The sequence below is a fragment of the Besnoitia besnoiti genome, chromosome X (assembly GCF_002563875.1).
Source record: "Besnoitia besnoiti strain Bb-Ger1 chromosome X, whole genome shotgun sequence".
In the NCBI taxonomy this organism is placed as follows: domain Eukaryota; phylum Apicomplexa; class Conoidasida; order Eucoccidiorida; family Sarcocystidae; genus Besnoitia; species Besnoitia besnoiti.
In genome coordinates, this window is record NC_042365.1 from 1,484,934 (window position 1) to 1,504,686 (window position 19,753).

At 54.0% G+C, this 19,753-nt stretch overlaps 3 protein-coding genes across 3 annotated transcripts; 1 reads left to right on the plus strand and 2 right to left on the minus strand.

Moving 5' to 3' along the window:
• Window positions 1-1,379: 1,379 nt before the first annotated feature.
• BESB_017630 (acetyltransferase, GNAT family protein) lies at window positions 1,380-4,605 on the minus strand (the record flags this gene model as incomplete). Its single annotated transcript, XM_029360478.1, has 4 exons — window positions 1,380-1,474; window positions 2,054-2,252; window positions 2,661-2,723; window positions 3,250-4,605. The coding sequence occupies 4 exons, from the start codon at window positions 4,603-4,605 to the stop codon at window positions 1,380-1,382; spliced, it is 1,713 nt and encodes a 570-aa protein (XP_029216454.1).
• Window positions 4,606-6,093: 1,488 nt separating this feature from the next.
• Window positions 6,094-7,979, plus strand: BESB_017640 (putative cytochrome c; the record flags this gene model as incomplete). Its single annotated transcript, XM_029360479.1, has 4 exons — window positions 6,094-6,360; window positions 6,841-6,949; window positions 7,205-7,293; window positions 7,845-7,979. The coding sequence occupies 4 exons, from the start codon at window positions 6,094-6,096 to the stop codon at window positions 7,977-7,979; spliced, it is 600 nt and encodes a 199-aa protein (XP_029216455.1).
• Window positions 7,980-10,248: 2,269 nt separating this feature from the next.
• BESB_017650 (putative methionine aminopeptidase 2) lies at window positions 10,249-15,587 on the minus strand (the record flags this gene model as incomplete). The annotated part of the gene is made up of 9 exons (XM_029360480.1): window positions 10,249-10,461; window positions 10,721-10,944; window positions 11,547-11,724; window positions 12,414-12,523; window positions 12,762-12,960; window positions 13,286-13,395; window positions 13,895-14,270; window positions 14,881-14,917; window positions 15,394-15,587. 9 exons carry the CDS (start codon window positions 15,585-15,587, stop codon window positions 10,249-10,251), a joined length of 1,641 nt encoding a protein of 546 aa, XP_029216456.1.
• Between the last annotated feature and the right edge of the window lie 4,166 nt (window positions 15,588-19,753).

Below are 19,753 nucleotides of genomic sequence, written 5' to 3' on the forward strand. Positions count from 1 at the left end.
CATGCATACGTATGCCAACTTGGCTGCCCACGCACACGTATACGTATACATATATACATATATATATGTGTATGTGTCTACATTAGCGCGCGCCAGTGCGTTTCTGTAGATGCCTCAGTGAACCTGCGTGGCGGCTGAGTCGAAAGACGTGAAGGCCGCGCGGCGCGGAACTGCAGGTTCCGCGGCGCTTGCCATCTAGCACGCGTGTGGAGGCGCGTGAGAAATGCGGTTGACATCAGACTGTGCGCTGAATGAACTCGGAGTCATGCTGCACTCGCGTCTCCTTGAGAGACCCGCACAGAAGCCGAAGGCACACACAACGGAACCTGTACTCGCCGATCAGCTACAAAGAGGCACAAATATATAGAGATAGAGACAGCGAGAGAGATAGATATAGATATCTCTTATGCTACAGTGTGTAGGGCAGCTGCATAGGCGGAGTGCCTAATCGACAGGGAAGAGTCCGCGTGTTGGCGTCATGCGATGCTTCCCGTGCGCGGTGCGCTCGCTTCCAACGTGCTTGCTGCGTATGCATTCGTAAACGGTTACTCTGGACCGTCGCGCGGCGCCCGATATTCGAGTATACCCTCAGCCACAACTGGTCAGGTCGGTGGTACACACGTGAATATGAATTTGACTCGAAAAGTAGAGAAGATTGGTTTCAGGGTTCGGTGAGACTAACAGAACGGCCCTACACAAGCCCCCGCCTCCTCTTCTTCGGCTCCGCTCGCAGTCCAGGAGGTCAACAGAAACACGAAAGTGCGAGGCGGCCGGGTAGACTCTGCACTATTCGAGGCCGCGTCACCAACGACTTGAAAAGAGAGGAATCCGAACCCAGAGAAGATGCCGCAAGTACGGAGAAAGCGACGACAAAGATTTGAGGCGAAGGCGGCAGAGAAAACTGCTCCCCACCCAAAGAAGGCTCGAAATTGCAGAAAAAATACGAGAAAGCGTCAGGCTGGAAAGGGCGACCGGAGTCGCTTCCAGCGGGACATGGGGGCGAAAGGCACGTAAGGGCGAGCATCGCACAGAAGAGACAGCGCAGGTCAGAGGAAACGAGATAATACCGGGGAGATAAGCCTACATATATAGGCTTTATGAATCATGTATAGATATATGACAGAGAGCAGTTGCTTGTGGCCGTCTCCGTATGTGCTTTTCTGTCTCTCTCGCTGTATAGAGTTCTACTACACAAGCGGCTTAGAACAGGGAAGCAGAGCGCTGAAAAAGAAACCGCGCACGCATCCCGCCACAGACGTGCAGACGAATCCAGAGAGAAGAGAAAACGAGGTTGGAATGCGAGCTCGAAAGTGAGAAAAAAGAGAAAACGCAGCAAACAAGAAAACACAGAGGGCGAAAAAGCCTCCAGAGTGGAACGATCAATCGAGGACAGATGAGGGGAGATTAAAGGCTCGTGACTTCCGCTGAGTCAAACCCGGCGCTTCTAGCTTCTTCTGCCACTTGAGCAAATCGCCTGCAGCAAAAGACACACCAACGAACAAACAAATCAGCTTCAGTCTCCTCTCCAGCTCCCAGGCCTGGCAAAATGGCCAGGCGCACTGCTCCTCATACGAAGCTTTTTACGCGGCATCCATGGACGTCTACACCTTTGTCCCCGCAGCCTCGCTACATATATATATATATATATATATATATATGTATATATATATACATACACTGTAGAAAGTCGTTGCCTGTGGCTCTCTCCGTATCTGCTTTTCCGCCCTATCTATATATATATTGGTAATAATAAACTCATATGTATATATCATATTCATATATATATATATATATACATTATATCAATATAAACACTATATATTCGTATATACATTATATATGCATATAAATATTATACGTTCATATGAATATTATATATTCATATAGATATTGTATGTTCGCATATATATTGTATACTCATATACATATTATATTCATACAAATATTACATATTTATATAAATACTATACATTCGTATATATACCACATATTAATATAGATATTATATGCTCATATGCATAATATATATTTACATATGAAGGTGCATCGGTACCTCGCATGAGTCCTCTGCGGACGACTTGTTGGAGCTCGAAGCCCTTGGTTTTCGCGAATCGGATGGAGTCGTTGTTGAGGTTATTTGTGTAGAGCCGTACAATGGAGTAGTGCTGCTGCAACGCGTAGTTGATGAACGTGTTGAGAAGCAGCGAGCCGATGTGCTGGCGGCGCAGCGACCGGTCGACTACAAGTCGGACCTGCCCAAGAAAAAAGCAAAAAGAACCCGCAAAATGCATGGGGGAGAGGCGACAGAAGCAGGTCTCCACACGACCGACACCGACAGGGCAGCCAGCGATAGCAAAGAGATAAAAATCAATCGCATATCTCTAGGCTGAGCGAGAAACAGAGACGAGAGGCGCTGTTTACTCTGCAGACATCACAATAAAACTGAAAAAAACGGCGGCCAGATGTCCCTAGCGGGTCACGCAGCGACGAGCCGCGAGAGCGAAGGCATTCTGCCAGATAACGAAATCGAGTGCAAAAAACGAAAGGGAAGAAATGTTGAAAAACCCGTGCACAGACGAGACACAGAGGGGAAAGGCGACGAAGGCAAACGAACGACGCCAATGCGGGAGCCGCTAAAAGTGAGGAGAAGGGAACCTCACCAGCTGGGCTGTTTTGTTGTCATTCTGCAGCGGCGCGAGGCCGATGCATCCGACGATGCGGGTCTGCAGGCAGCGCAACAAAAGAACAAACATGGAAGGAAACCACGGCACTCGCTTCACCTCGAGGTCGTCGCTTCGCACGCAGCCCCCCCTTCTTGCAACAGGGCAACTGCAAGAAGCGCAGAGAAGAGGTCCCTGCCTACGAACTGCGCACAGTCCCCAGTCGCTCACACTGCTAAAACGCGTTCGTACATGAATGGTACTTTCTAGCATATTATGCGGTGTGAAACGTAATCCCATCCCCGCCGAAGACGCGATCCTTGACAGCTCGCTCGACGACTTGCCCGCTCCAGTCCCCCCGCCACCCGCCACCCTCCCCCCCCCACCCCCCCCGCCCCCCTTCTACGATATGGACTCCCAAAGACAAGAGCCCAAAAATTACCCTGAGCGTGCTGCGTTGACCGCCAGCGGATACAGGTCACCCGCGTTGCTTCCCCTCAGGCTAGTAGTAGTGAGCCCCGTCTCCTGCGCTTCTCCTTTCCAGCTGCAGACTCGACGCGTTTCTTTCTTCCGTTTGGCTGGTTCGTACCTTGGAGTGGCTGGGGTTTCTCGAGTCTTCTTCTGTGCGCTCGGCGACCCAGAATCCGCTCGCTTTGTTTTTCATGTAGCTCTCTGCGATGTTGCTGAGGTCGGGACAGTCGCGACGGATATACATCTCGAACTCCCAGACGCCGCGGAGCAGCAGGTAGAAGAAGAAGAGGACGCCCGCGAGGAGGACGCGCGAGAGCGGCATGAAGCAGAGGGCGATGACGAAAAGGGCGAGAAGATCGATGCTGTGGTGGCAGACCCAGAAGAACACCGAAGGCACCGTCAGCGAGCGAAAGTGCTTGTAGCAGAGCTGCTTGACTGCCTCCGCGTCGCCAGCGTGAAACGGCCGCACGGAGATGTAGTCCGCGCCCTCACTCCCGCCGCAGTTTAGTCCATGCGACGCGGACGCGACTGAGGATTCACCGTGCGCGCCCTTCGCCTCGAACTGCGAAAAGAACCCTCCCGCCTCGCGCCTCTCTCTCCCCTGCTCTGCGCGGTCCGGCATCACCGGGGCCCCGCCAGACGACGGCCTGCGCGCGCCACCGGCGACGGTGACGCCTCGCTGGCGCAGCGAACTCTCCGCGTTGTCGCACCCGTCTGCGCGCGGCAGGGAGGGCGCGAGGGCGGAGGGCTGCAGCGGCGGCGAGGTCGAAGGGCGCAGCGAGGCTGAGGAGGACAACAGACTGTCCAAGCCAGCTGCTGCGCTCGCAAAAAGTGCCTCGCCCGCTTCCGCGAAGCTCGTGGATCGGTGCTTCACCTGGCAGCCGCTGTGAGTGCAGAGAGGAACTTGTCCCGCTTTCTCCGCCGCGTCTTGCCGCCGCATCGCCGCCTTCAGCCTCAAATCGGGGCGCTCTCCTCCACGGTCTCCACGCTCCTCAGTGTCTTCCCCCCCGCCCCCCCGAGCCTCGCGTCTGCGCTCAACGGTCGCCGCGAAGGAGGAGGCGAGGGGCGACAAGCCGGCTGAAGCCGAGCCAGAGGAAGCTGCGAGCGTCATCACCTGCGCGGTCTCCGCAGCAATCAGGCGCGGGTCGCTGCCCGCCCCGTTATCGCCGAAATCGTCCTCGGGGGACGAAGGTATGTCTGACGAACTCAGCGACGTGCTGCAGCCTGGAGAGGAGTCCACGCCCTCCCCCCTCCCGCCAGACATCGGCGACGCAGACGACGGCGAAGCGGCAGAGGAAGAAGCCGCGCGGGGGTCCGCCGGGGGAACGTGGTCAGCGCGCGAGGCAGCGGCCTGATCTGAAGGCTGAGGAGACTCCAAGGGAGAGAAAGAGACGGGAGCAGGCTCTTCCAGGGGAGAGCGAGCGGGAGAGGACGCCCGCGAAGAAGCGGACTCAGGCGGAGAGACGGGCGCCATCGCGATGAGGAAGAGGAACACGCCCAGACGAGGGCAGAAAACGCAGACGAAAGGAGAATACTGGGCAGAGAATGAGACGTATGAAAGATAGGACAAATGTGAAGAACAAAAAGAAGAAGCAGCAGCCACGAGAGAAGAAGAGGAACGACGGGGGGCCGGGGCGCGTAAGACGCGGCTCCAGTGCACATCCGCCTCAGCCTCCAGCTCGGCCTCCCTCTCCACAGCTCAATCCGAGGCAACGATCTGCTGAGACTGCGAGAAACCTGAAGCTCAAGGTGGAAGAAAAGAAAACAACTTGCACTGAGTTGTTGCCTGGCTCACCAGAGAAATCTCCTCTTCCCAGGCCCCCACACCGCCGACACACCTTTTTGCGTGGCGAGAATTCTGTGTGTCTCAAGAGAGAGCCCTTACTCAGCGACAGAAGAGGCAAACTCTGAGCGCCAAAATGCGCAGAAGGTTCGTGGCGGAAGAAAAACACGGAAAAAAAGTTGCGTTCAGGCCAACGGACAGTAGGGATGCAGCCTCGAAGCGCCGAAAGGAACGGAAAAGCATGTCCTGCCGGCTTCACCTCTGCCGCGCTCTGATTCATCCCCTGCTGGAAAAACCTTCGTTGGTCTTTTCCGTTTCCCCAAAGAAGCAAAGTTGGAGAGGGCAATCGTGTCTCGAAAACCCTAAACCGTCAGTATTGTCAGCCTCTGCCACTTTCTCCAGCCAGCCAACAAAAATACGCGAATGCATGCGCCGAGAGTGCCAAAAGGAAAGGTCGCACGACGACTAGGCAAGCTGTTCTCGAGTCTCTCCCAACACACCTTCGTCCTCGATGCGGAACCGCTATCTTCTCTAAAGGCCGCGCCGCCCTCTACGCGTAACAGGCAGATCTCTCCGTGCGGGGGGTTGTGGTGCATGTGCGCCTTCACGCGAACAGGACTTTAGAGCGTTTGTCTCACCGCGCTCACGCCGGGGCGTCGTCGGTTCAAGGTCAGTTTGCGAGGCGCTGCCCCAGTAGCTTCTTCCCCCCGGGCAGGAGTCCTCTCGAAGCCAAAATGGACTCCGCGGCTCGAGCGGCTGGACTCGCATGGCTTTCCGCTGGTCTCCCGGAAGCTCCAGACTTTCTTCGTACTACAAATTTGGCGCCGCCGCCACAGAACGCGCAGCGTGATCTGTTTGCCGGTGTCTGTACACCGGAAACAGAGGGCTGAAGATCTGGGGTTGTCTTTCTCTGTCAGCCCTCGACTTGATCTGTTCTCCTTTCTCTGTTCTAGCCTTTGTCTTTGCTGTGTCCAGCCTGTCTCATTCGTTTCCTTTCGCCGCGCCCAGCCACGACTCTCGCATTGTCGTCTCCCGTGCGGTCTTCGCGGCGTCCCGCCGCTTCACCCCTAGACTTTAGACATGTGAACGCGTTTTGATCCCTGCGATTGCGCGAAAGCTAGACGTCGGCTTCGCTCCGAGCCTCGCGCTCGGTGTGCCAGCTTCCTCTCTCTCGTTACCATGCCGCCTGACAAAGGCGAATCGGCGCGCGCCTCCTCCTTCTCCGCGCCGGAGTCCTTCGGAGCTGCCTCTTTGCCGCAGGCCTCCTCTGCCTCAGCGGCTCCGCCGCCTGCGCCGCGAAGACGCGCTTTTGGAGACGACGACGTCCCAGACGACTTTGTTCTTCCCGAGGGAGACGTCGAGCGAGGCCGCCTCCTGTTCAAAAAGTACTGTGCGCAGTGTCACTGTATCAACCAGTACCACATACAGGCCTCCGGTTGCACTCTGGTACGTCTAAAACCTCCTGCGACAGGATTTCTTCAGCTCGTTTGGGCGAACAGATCCTTTGAGTTGGACTAACAGAATGAACCTATCTACCAATATGTACCTATCGATCTATCTATCTATCTGTCTACATCTGCCCATATATATATATATATATATATATATATATATATATATATATATATATATATATATATATATACGCAGCAGTTACCGTGCGCTGAGCAGGTGGATATTAGAAAGTCTGTCGCAAACCTGTGAACTCCTCTGTTCCTGCCTTTTTTTCTTCCTCCTATGGGTCGAGGTGCCCGCACGTGGAAGTCGCCCCGCTACGGGTGTCTGCTGTATTCATATCTCTCTTTTTTGCATGCATATGCAGAGAAAAACTCGTTTCGTTTCAGAGTGTGTATGTGAATCAGCGCGGCGGGGGGTGTGGCGGGTATGCTTTTTATGGCCGCGAACATATTTTTTCTTCCTTTTCAGCTGGGACCCTCGCTCTACGGCCTGTATGGCAGGACGGCAGGCGCAGGCCCGCGCACTTCGTTCGTCACGTCGTCTGCGACGATGAAGGAGAGCGGCATCGTTTGGACAGGTCAGGAAGCGTGCGAGAGCGAATCGCTTTTTCACGAAGGAAAGCAGCCGCGCTGGCTCTGCGATTCCTTTGCTGTCGCTCTCCTCCCTCGTGTGCCCCGTCTGTCTCCTCTCCTCGCTGCCACCCTTAAGCCCTCACCTCTGCGGGGTTTGACTGCCTGTGCTTTGCGCCGCCGCGGGTGCCTGTTCCCTGTTTTCTGCTTTCCGCGGCGTGTCATCCGCCGCTACGTTGCCGTGGTCGCGAATTATTTTTCAGATATAACGCTGATGCGGTATCTCAAGAATCCTCGGGCCTTCGCCCAGCACACGATCAGCATGAACTTCAGGGGTCTCAGCGAATGGCAGGTGAGTAGACTGTCTTTTTTCTTTCGCTCTCGCGTCTTTGTGTTCTTGAACGGCTGTTGAAGTGTCTTTAACACTGCGTAACCACGCCTTCTTGCGCCGTCCCCTACCTCCTTCGTGCTTCTTCACCTCGCGCACATGCTCGTATTTGTCCAAATATGCACACATATTCATGCATATCTATACAGATTTGTAGAAATGTGTGCGGTAGGTAGTTATGCGCATGCGCGGTACGCGCCCTGTACGTGGGAGTGTTTTTTGCCCCGATGTGCATATTTATTCGTTGGCATGGTGAGATTCGAAGCCAATTCCACTCTGCTGTCTGCGCCTACACTGGCGGTCCGAACTGCACGATATATATATATATATATATATATATATATATATATATATATATATATATATAAATGTATAACTATGCGTGAAGATCTGAGGTATGTGTATAAAAATACGTTTCATATATAGTATGTATTTTCCTGTACTGTGGCGGTCTGCCGTCGTCTTCTGTTCTTTACGCCTGTCCCCTGTTCTCAATTTGACTTATTAATTGTCAGGATCGCGTGGATCTGATTTGGTACATCAAGGCGGCCTGCCATCAAGACTGGCTCCCCTTTCATACACGTCCGCTGGAAGAAGTGTTGAAGAGCCGAGACCGGCGCAACAAAGACGACGGAGAAGACGAGAACTGAGAGGAATCCGAGAAGAGCGATCTAAACTTCTTGTCTTTCTCTCTGTTTTTTTCGCATTGACGACTGCGAGAAAGCCAGATTTGAACTCTTGTCTTCACCCCTTCACGTCTTGTCTCGGGAGGGAACAGCCCGCCGGCCGCAGCAAAGTTCGAGCGACCTGTCTCTCTCTGTCTGTCTCTCGTCGCGCTTCTTATATCTCCTCTTCGATTCGAGAGATCAGCGAATGACACGGAGACCCAGTGCCTCTCCTTCCGCCAGGGTACCTCTTGTTTCGTGAGCACGCGCAAAGAAGCGAAAAGAGGTTTTTCTTTGTCTCTTTCCGTTCGCGCGCGAGGGGAGAAAAGCCCGAAAGAAGAGCGGAAGGGAAGGGATGAGTCGAGGCCTCATCGAGGCGCAGATGGTTTGTGAATGGTTCTGTAAAGATCTTGCATAACATAGCTTTAGATTTGCTTAGCATTATAGAGCTTGTACGCATGTAAGTAACTAAAGAACTACAGATACTTTGCGTGAAGAGTACAAGGATACCTCCAACGATAACATGGCTGTTTTGATTTTCACCGAGTTTTTTCCTCCCTAGCACCCGGCGCAAAGTTGCGGGTCTCATGTCCTTCCTTCGCCTGTTCTTCAATAAGAGCGAGAAATACATTTAAGATGCACGGTGCGTCGGGTGCGTAGCGTGGGCTACCGCGCCGTGAAGAGTAAAAAGACACGTTGCCAGCGCAAAGCGCCCGTCGCCTCGAGGGGAGTGAGGCGTCTTCCACTTGCCGCGGGTTGAGGAGGGCTTGTTACTCGCGATCCGCGCTGTACCTGCTTTCTCTTGTGAGTTGAACGCGTGCGAGCGCCCACCGTGTCTTACACGCTACGTGCGTGCGCATGCACATTTCAAGAGATGTGAGGGTGTCTGAAAGTCGTTTCGCTCAGTTTAGGGGCGAGGTGCCTTGTGAGCCAAGCCCGTGGACGCAGAAGGAGCAATCTGCGAAGCAGGTACGCTTGTGACTCGCCACAGGCATGTATGCGTACGATCTACATCTACATATGTAAATCCATTTATTTATATGTTAATGTATTTAAACCTGTTACGTGTATACGTGGAGGACAGGGGTAGGCGCGTGTAGTTTAGGAGGCTCTCTTACCCCATTGGACACCTGGGCATGAAGGTTGGGCACGGCGCTGCACGCTTGCTCAACCTCACATTCCGTGGATCCTCCGCGAACCGGAGGTTCATTTTCGTATCTTCGTTCATCGCCGCAGGGAGAGCTGCGAGAGCCGATGAACATCGCGGGCGCTCCGCGTGCACACGCAGTGCCAGGAAGCCAACGAAAGTTCGCACGCGCAATGTGGATCGCTGTGAGAACTTTAGAAAGAGAAGTGTAACTCCCGCGAGTGCAGGTGTGACGCCGTTGACGCGCGGAGACTCGCTTCAAATTGCCGTGCGAAAGCGCGCGTCTCTGGAACCCGCTGAAGGCCGCATGTGATGCTGGAGCTTCTAAAGCGGCCGAAATCGAGAGCTTGCGTTAGAATCCAGCGTAATTCGCTGAGCAAGAGACACGGCCTTCATCTTCTGCCATCTCGCATGCGCGAATCATGCAGCGAAGAACTGCGCATGAGTGTGTAGAGCTCGATATGCAGTCTTGTGCGCAAATACAGTATGTACATATATATATATATATATATATATATATATATATACATGTATCAAGGAGGAAAACATAGGTCTAGGTTGCCGTCTGGCGAGGCCGAAGCTGATGCAGAGGCTTACGAGAAACAGACTACAATATAGCTAATTTTTTGAATTCATTTTTTAACTGGCAGAGACAGGCTAGTGAAGCTTTTTCGTTATCAGGTGAAAACGGTCTCGTGCGAGTGCGTTAAGAGACTGTGGCAGTCAAAAAGTGGAGCTACAGAAGCAGAAAGGTAGATAGGATGCTTCCGGCTAATCTCTGTCCTTGCCGTCTCGCGGCGCCGCTGCTTACAGACACGGCTCCGCTGTGAAAAGCTCGCGGAGAGCGAAGGCCCTAGCAGGCGCGAGGGGCTCTTCCTGCGTAGGAACGCGTTTAGTTTAGCTTCCGTGTTGCTCTGCGGGGTTCGCCTTGAAAATGGCTAGCTTGGCGAGTCAAAAAACCTTTTCCATACGTCTGCATCGAAGCTGAGAGGCGCAAACGGCGCCGCCTCAACCCATCTAAACCGAACCGACCAAGGCGATGTGCATACACCCGCGGCCGCTGCGACCACTGCTCGTCTCGCGGCGTCTCTTTTCTCGCAAGATGGCTTAGAAATCGTCGCCTCGTGAGACAACCTCGACGGACTGGCGGCCAATGAAAATGGTGTGCTCCATCTGAGACGTGAAGGACCCCTTCACGTCGCTGAGTGGCGGATAGGGAACGATAATCTGCTTCTCAACAAGCTGCTTGAGCGCCAACAAGTGATGTGGGCACCCCAAATCTTCTAGCCACCGCCGGCAGAAAGCCAGAGTCCCGAAATTCTGAAGACACGCATGCCGCCCAGCCGCGCAGATAAATGTACGCACATGCACAAATAGAATACATACATGTATAAACAAGTATGTATAGATATGTGTACATGCGCGACGAGCAGCAAGATCTGGGGGCGAGAGGCGCCGACTCAACAGGCGCGCAAGAGAGCAGATGCTGTGAGGCACGTCTCATCAGACTAAGGATGGCATCTGCCTGCGAATAGCGGCCTAGAGGGTAGCGGTGGAGTTTGCTGTCTGTCGCACTTACTTCTTCGATGACTTTGAGCAGATCTTTCGCGCTCTTAAGTCGAAGAGCGGCAAAGTGCGCATTGGCGTCTTTCATGTAGTGTGAGCACTCGCCCTCTTCAGTGACATGCCCGCGACCCGTAGATGCGAAAGTCTCAATCGCATATACTTCGCCTTCCTCCATGAAGTTCGTCGGCGCGTTGCTCATTTGCCCTGAAGCGGCCTTCACGATTGGAACGGCCTTGCCTGCGAAAACAGCGCATCTGGCTCGCGAAGAGCTGCATCATAGCCGTTCAAAGACATGTACTCAAATATATATATATATATATATGGAAGGACATGCATGTAGTGGTAGGTACAAATATCTCGTATGAAAGGATGCGCATGCATGTATGGACACGAATATGTGTTATACAGAGATGTCAGGGCCTTCACAAAATACACACATACCGACAGACCTGGTGGTGAGTATACATATATAGACAGATAGAGGTAGATAAATATCACATCGACGGATAAAGAAAGATAGATATAGGTTTCAACGTTATGCCAAGAAGGATACCAGATTACCCTGATTATCTTTGTTATATTAATACATGGTGTTCAGTTGGTTCTATATCCACAATAGTTATCATCTTAACTATGCTCTGCTAATGCACTTAACGTGACGGTCATGAAAAGCACATGAGAACTTGAATCCGGTAAACAAAGACCTTCAAGATCTAAAACAGTAGTCCAACTCGCAGTAATGTAGATAGGTAGGTATATAAACGAATACATGTGGATTGCCAGATGGTGCCGGCAGGGCGGGCTGCGCCGGCTGTCGGCGTCTGGGTCGTGCTGCGCACCAGCATGAATTCTGTACAGGTCGATGGAGTGACCCGTGAGGTTGCGAATAGGTTTGATGGGAACCATCTTTCCGTCGATTTCCATTTCGTAACTTTCAATCGCTTCTTGGATGTAGCCGCCAATCTCCGACAGACGCGCGTCTGCGCCCGCATGCGAAATGCCGACGTTCGTGCCGTCCTGAGAACGAAAAGGCGAGAGAACGCTCACACACGATCGCATGTGCGCCCCCCATATGCCGCAGAAACTACTTAACTACGCCGATACACGCAGGCGAATCAGTACGCGTAGAATCTCGTCTTCTCTGGATCGATAGACACACTCCACAGGCCGGCGGCGAGCGGAAGCCGTGGCAGCAACGGGCTAAGAACACACGGCGCTGGGGGAAAAAGCATTCAGCGACAAAGCGAAGAAGAGTAGATGCCAACGTGCGTGATGTCCGTACACCAGCGAGCCCACAGGTGCGTACGCGCGTAAACCGTAGAATATTATTCATATATGCAGACGCACAAATACATACGTTTATATATAGATATATATGTGGATTCTTTTGCAAATGCCGCGCCGCCAGATCGGCCGCGGCCCTGGAAAGCCTCAGGGTCCAGACAGGATCAGAGACAGAGGGTCTTTTGCGACAGGAGAGCGGATGTAACTACAAAACTGAAAGCACCCATCGATGTTGGATGCTGGTCGCCAGCCTATACGCTCGAAGTCGGGCGCGAGCGACACACATGCAGGGAACGCGCCCGCGATGTGAGAGATGCGGACGAACGCCAGATGGAAAGAGACGTAGACGCCATCGAGAAGACGCAGGGGAGGCAGCAGAGCGGATAGCCAGTCGGGAACACAAAGGTGGAAGAAGGACGCACCTGAGTCGCTTGAATGAGGGTGTCGAATTTCTCGTCGAAGGCGATGGTGAAGGCGCAGTCGATGATGCGCCCGCCGACTTGAACCCCGAAATCCAGCTTGCAGATATCACCTGCAGATGCGAAGAAGGAAACGCCAACCTGTGCCCGGTGTGCGTACACTCACGCCCCGCACCAGTCCAACCCGAAATGCATCTCTCGGCTCCAGCGTGTGCACGCGCCTAACCGGTGAATTGCGCTCAACGCCGCAAGCTCGCGCACAACGCTCGGGCCATTGAGACAACACGCGAGGATACTAAGTCGGCAAAGCGAATTCGAGGCCGCAACCGTTTTTCTTCGCACTCCGCGCACCTTGCTCGAGGACGCGGTTGTCGCCCGGATTCGGGGTGTAGTGCGCCGCGCAGTGGTTCAAAGAGCAGCCCGTAGGGAAGCCCCAGCCGCGGTCGAGCTTGTACGCGTCGACGAGTTCCTTCGTTTTCGCTTCGAGTGTCTGGCACAAGTCAATCAGCTTCACGCCTGGGCGGGCGATTCCTTGAATGTACCGGCGCACCTGAGGCCGCAGCCAAACGGAGAAATCGAATGAAAGGCGAGGTGTGCACTCGCCGCTCTCCACAAGGTAGGCAGCTGAACTCTCATGCGTACTGTGGCTGCCACAGCGAAACGAAGAAGGAGACGGGCGGCGCGTCTGTGGGCTCGGCTGCGGCCAGACGAGGCACGCAAAGATGCCTCCTCGGAGTATCCGTGGGTCCTCCGCAGAAGGACGGACGCACACGAGTCGCTGGGAGGTCACCGCTTGCTCTGTGAGATGAGAAAATCGTTTGTTGAAGTAGAATAAGTTGTGGAACATCACGGTAAAGAAACGGCAAGGCTCCTACCTGGCGATGGCACTCGGAGGCCTGTCGCATCGCCTGGATGTCCACGGCCTCCAAGCGAACAGCCTCTCTATCCTCTGCAGCGGTTTTACGCTTTGTTTCGCGGAGTTCTCCTGAGACAGACGCAAAACACGCCATACTCCGCGCTCGACGAAGCGCCGCTCGGCTCTGTGACTTGCCAACGCACACCGCTCTGCAACGAGGGCGGTCACGCGTACAGACACCGCGTGGCTTCAAACGCCTCTAAGCCCTTTCACTCCTTTTGACAGCCAAACATGATTTCTCCCAGTTGCCGCTTGACACACTGCAAGCGGGAGCGAGAGCCAGCGGCCCGTCGCTTGCGAGGGATGGGTGCGGCAACGCCCTGGAGTCGCGAGGTGTGCACGCCGCCTCACCTTGCCCGTGGGCAGGCCTCCACTGGCACCTTGTATTCAACTCGCGGGGGGTTCCACGAGACGAGCGTCAACGGGTCTACGTGCATCTCTGGATTCAAGTATGGGTGAGCAGGCAGCATCCGGGCGCACCACAGGGGCGCACCATAGGGGTGCACCTCTGCGCCAGACGTTTTCTCCGCTCCTTAAGAGAGGAATGTAAAACTGGTGCTAGCTTTACCTTCAGGGTAGAGTCCATCCGTGAAGATTTGGTGCATGGGCTTCGTGGGGGGCCACGTTTGCTTATCAGAGAAGGATGTCCATTCTTTCACGCGACGCAAGATTTTTGAGTTTTCCTCAGATTGCCTCTTGGCTGCAGCCACGGCCGCAGCGCCAGGCTGCACGACGCCCTTGTCACCTCCGCCAGAGGAGCCGGACTTTTTCTTCTTCTTCTTCTTTTTCTTCTTCTGCTCGCCTGCGGCAGGCCCTGTCTCCTCGCCCTCGTCGTCCTCGTCGTCTTGCGGAGTCTCCTCTGGTCTTTGCTCAGCCTCCTTCGCCGTTGTCGGCTCCGGCGTCGCAGCAGCTGCGCCAGTCTCCGCCGCCGCCTCCCTCTTCTCCTCCTTCGAACGCACAGCAAACGCAGAGGCAACGCCACCTTGCACCCAAATTCGAGCGCAAGTGGGACGAGAGATTCACACCCCCCCCCCCCCCCCACCTGCTGGGTGCGTGACTGAGCAGCCATATCCATCTTTAGACGATATTCGTGGGTGCGTGTGAAATGCGGATCTCGGGAGGTGAGGAGAGGGCTGTGTATGAATTCGTTGGGCAAAGAAGCTGGTCTGATCACGCAGTGCGAGCTCTGTCTACGAAGAACGCATCGCCGAGAACCGCGCATACGTTCTAGCTCTTGCGGGTCCCATAGCTTGTGCCGCCTTGAGGCTCAGTCTCAACACACAGCGTCGCTTTCTCTAAAAATGCAAGTTGTCGTTGCCTCCTACGAGCAGGCAGTCCCACGCTGTGCCGCCGCGACGGCAGATCTTCCGCAGTCAGAGGTCACCGAGACAAGGCGCGGTTCGCCGGGTGCATCGCAAGTGAGCAGACACACTCGGCATACATATGCATGGCGAAAACATACGAGACGGCGTTCTCGAGGCAGCGTGAGCTTTTTGAGTGGCGTGGCTTCACGCAGTCGGGCGAGGCACAACAAACAAGCTCTGCGAAACGTACCCCAGCTTCTCGCTTGAGTTCCGCCGGCATCGTGGCTCTGCAAGAAGGCGAAGGAAGCCGCTGGTGGAAGCCCGAAGTTAGTCAAGAAGTAGCAAGCAAAAGTCCACGTCCTAAAGGAGCCAAGCACAGCCGAGTTCTCGACAGACACTCGCCGACAGCCCCAGATTGGGGGGCTATGGAATCCGCCCGTAAGCAGAGTGCGTCGAGCAACGCGAGACTGACACACTCGCTGCGCGAAACAAGCGCCCCGTGAGGAGCTTGACAGCCTCCAACGCGTTTGATTTCCTGGTTGGAGAGATATTTCCACGGGAAACAGAGGATCGAAGTGTTTTGACGGAGCCGAAAAAGTGATTGCGCAGTGAGGGGACCGCGGTAGTTGAATGCGACTTTTCTGCTCTGAAGTCCCTATGCATGCGTGCCGATGCTTGCTGGCCATGCAGTCGGTAAACTTGCAGGAATTCTTCCACGGCAACCAGAAGAGCTCTCGTTAGAAGACTTTTCGGCGATCCTTACACTATCACAGCCTCCACTGAGGGGGTGAAAAAGAAGTTTCCAGTGACCACGCGTGCATCACTGTGGTTAGCGCCGTCGCTAGAAAACAGCATGGCCAGCGCCGTGGCAAATGTCAGTTCAAACGACGAGGCAATGCGGCAAGCGCCGCGCCCAGCATCTTCAGGGGCAATTTGAAGCAGCAAGAATGCACTCATGCGCGCCTGATTCCGTCGGGGATACGCAAAGCGGCGGCAGTCGCATCTTCCAGCGGAAGCGCAGAATAGGATTGTCCGCGGAGCATGTGAAAGGGCATATTATGTGACTATCTGAGTACAGGGCGTTGTGCCAGCGATATATATATATATATATATATATATATATGGCGTATCTGGAAAGCATTCAGGCCGGCAGATCAGAGTGCGCGATACACTGATACATACTGTTTGGTAGGCTGAGCACCTACAGCTTGAGTTGGGCCTGCTTTTTCGATGGCAGCGAAAAGAGATGCGAAATGGAAGACGAGCCTGGGTCGTGCCATGGGAACCAGTATGCTTGTCCCCGTGATGACTGGAGACTGTGAAAGTGTCGGAGGCACCTTGATCTGTACGCTGACTTCAGGCGAGGAAGCCAAATTTGCAGAGGTGCGTAGTGTGCAGAAGGGGCAACGCGGCTAGAACTGCCGCAGTAGGCCTCGGCGGCGCAGAAGACACAGAAAGGGCGTGAGAGATGCTCGCTTCCGCAGCTGTGGCATATCATAACGCCAGACGCGTGCCACATGTGAACAGTGGGGCTCTGGAGAAACCTATGCTCACCTGAATGCAGAGAGCAACGCTCGGTCCACAGACACGTTTTCGAGCGCGTGGCGTTGTGAACACGTGCTGTATCTCGACAACCGCGGCCTTCCTCCGACGTGCATCAGTTGTGGCTCTCTCGAGATAAGAGCGCAAATGCCGGTCGGTCTCTGGTGACATTCAGCGAACAATAGGTAGCCCGCCTTCGCAAGTCACTTCGATCAGATCCACAGTCAACGGAGCGCTAGTTCAGAGGTCCGAGGGATATGCTTTGCTGTGTACGGCGTTGTGTGAGGCTGCATTTCATCATGTGCAAGAACTATTCTCTCTAAGACCGGAGTGGCAAAACGAATCGCGGGCGCGGACGCGTAGAGCCGTTAATCGCAGCGGATATATGCCTCGGCATTTGGTTCGATAAAGTTGCTACAGTCCGGAACCGAGCAACGCTGGTTCAGAGGCCTGTGGACTTGCCTCGCCAAAACCAACGGGGATACGTGAAGTCAAGAGAAGAGGCAGAAGTATCTGTATCATTGGCATACGTCTGATCACTGTATCGTCTCTCTGTTAGTGTGGTTTCGGATGTCCGTAACAAGCTAGTGGGTACGAGTGAGGTCAAGGCAGCGATGAGGCAGAACAAGTATACATTCGATGGACCAGTGTCTCATCAGCATATTCACTGTGGCTTGCAGGGAGCGAGTGTCGTTTTCTGGTAACTTTCTCGACCGCAACTCGGTGTCCGTGGTATGCGGCACGTGCTGCGACTGCTGCTCTCACCTTTTCTGTCTGGACTCCCGTGTCCGCGACAAGGCTTTCCATTACCGCCATTTGAGATATCGTGAACGCTACGCCTCATATTCGCGCGCGGGATCTTTCTGTTCTATAAATCCAAAGCAGAAACTGCCCTTCGCACTCCCTTTTCGTCCGTTCCCGCACTCTGATTAACGCTACGCCGGTATTGTCACGTATATTTTTTGCAAAGCATGAAGCGCGCCCTCATCCTAAACTGTGGCTTTCCGGCAGTCGCCCTGTGTCGTTTTGTCCTCCGTACACTCTTCAAGATCTATTTTGGAAAAGTCAATTTCATGGGCGTTCTGCGTACACGCCACTTCGGCTTCTCAGAGAGGGTTGGGTCATACGCAAGAGTGTCAAGCACTGGTGCTCAAAGGGATGGGTTTCAAGTTTTTTGCGGTTTTTGTTTGTCTAGGTTTAGAGGGGTTCCTCATCCCCTGTTCAAAAAAACGTGCGAAGGCTACCAGTAGCGAGGGGCCCCTCGTCGTTGTAGTTTGGGGGCGACGACACAGCACAGGATTAACGCTCACGGCACGCCAGTAGCAAACAGGCCTCTGTCTCCCAATTCTTCGTCATTGATGGCTATTAAGGACAACCGAGAGATCTGCAAACGTCTTCTGTTCGAGGTAGAGCCTATGCGCACGAGTATGTAGGCATTTCGTCTCCAGCAGGTTTGTCAGGCTGGGGTTACCTCAACGAACGAAAGAAGGGCTCATCTTTCGCCTAGAGAGGTGTGCCTTTAATGACGTGTCTCAGGACAGAGTTCTTTATTTCCTTCGTGAACACGAGCCACTGGATGTCTCACACATGTTCCTGTACCGCGACAGACTCTAGCCCGTTTCTCTTCAACGCGGAAACGCATCAGATATACCGCGCATGCGCGATCCGTAGGTCTCTATTTCTCTTGTTTAGGAGCCCATACAAGTGAGAAAAAAATAGGCTCGGGTGCAGGGGAAATCTTCCTGAGCGCGTTTTCTTGGGGCACACGTGCAAGCAAGCGCTGAAAAGCTCAGGCCCCAGGAGATCTCTCCCACATTCAGCCCTTTCCTTTCAGCGGGTTGCTTTCCTTTCTCTGCGAAACGGTATGCAGAAGAGGCAGGCTGTTCGGGCTTCATTTTTGTATTTGAGATACAAGAGAGGCCCCCAAACACCGCTCCTCTTATAAGCGAAAGCTCTTCAGAACCCTAGGCGCCAGGCGGGAAAAATTCGTTTGCGGAACAAACGGAGGCTCCAAAGCCTCCCTTCAAATCCTACCGAGCGCCTTATTGTGTCAAGAAAACCTCTTGAGGAGTCCGCTCCTTTTTCCACACCATCTAGAGCCTCTCAATTTCAGTCTCTGTGGCATATGTCGTCCTTTGTGGTTGCAAAACCCTCCCCGCATACGTGGTCCTCACCAGTCCACAAGGGAGATCAGCACAGCTTTCATACGGCTGGCTCTGGTGCGATTGAGTATTTCTGTATTCGTCATCTTGAGGGCTTCTTTTTTTTTCTCCACACACGGAGTGGCTAGATCCTCATTAGTTCTCCGCTTGCCTGCGAGGGCGTGCTCAAAGAAGACGGACCGTGTTTCGCCTCTCAGAACTTTACTTGCGAGTCGTTTCTGTCGTCTTTCACCATGGCCGCTGGAGGAGGAGAAGCTGTCATGAACTGGCAGCTTATTGCGTTCATTGCTATCGGTGTCGCTGGTGGTCTTCTGGTCACAATGCTCATTGTCGTGACTGTGTGGTGTTGCCGAAGCTGCAAGCGAAAGCGCATGATACAGGAAGCTCTTGATCATGCAGTTTGTGGCCCAGTGCCCTGTATGGACTACACATATAGCTCCTCCATGCAGTCTGGGTGCGTTTCACCTTGTTTCTCCATGTGAACGCACCGGTCAGCATGCCCTATCCCCCCTTGCTTCCCCGTGAACAGCGGTCCTTAACATTGCTGGTATCGCTCCACTTCTCGAACGAAACAACAGGGATAATTTCTTCCTCCCTGTATAGCGCCGATCATCGTAATCCGGCCTCCCCCTTGGAGCTCGCCCGACATGTAGAAAACCCACGCCCAGTATTGTTTTCATGCATATACATCCGTGGCTCTCTTGTAGGCGCGCATACAGAAGCTGAGTTGATCCCGTTTGCACGCACACGTCCCGACCGGCAGTCGTAAAGCGCGCTGGCAACCGAAGGCAGAAACCGAAGAGCGTCGCCGCCGCGTGAAATACAACTCAGTGACACGACAGAGCTACGCTGTCTTGCAAACGGCGGGGTGTGTGAACAGATATGCGCACCACGGCTACAACTACCGTATCGCACACACACAACGCGGAGAAAGTTCATAGGACTAACACCGTGTGTGCAACCTCCCTTCTTCGCTGCTGTACATGCGGACACGTTTGAGACAAAAAAGAGGAGGAAGTGCGATCCCAGGAAGCGTGAACCAGTGTTCAGCACGCCCACACTGGCGTCCGGTTACCACCAGCCATCTCTGTCGCCGTATTGTCGTGCCACGCTTCTCTCACGGGTGTTTTGTGCGAAGTGCGAACAGTCCCTACATCGGCACGGCCCAACTGTCTCGGATTCTTGATGTCAGCGGAGGACTGGCTCTGAAGTTCCTCACAGGGCAAGAACACCCACGGTCGACACACGAAAATAGTCAGGCTCTCAGCCAGAGGCGTGTGGCTGCACTGAAAACATGTCACTTGGCAGTGCCCTCCTCATCCCACGTCTGCCTAGTTCGACGCCGCATTCCAGATCTGCCGCTTCATTTCACTTTTGTGTGTCCTTTCCGTCGTCTCCGCTCTGCTCCTCTCTTTCGTG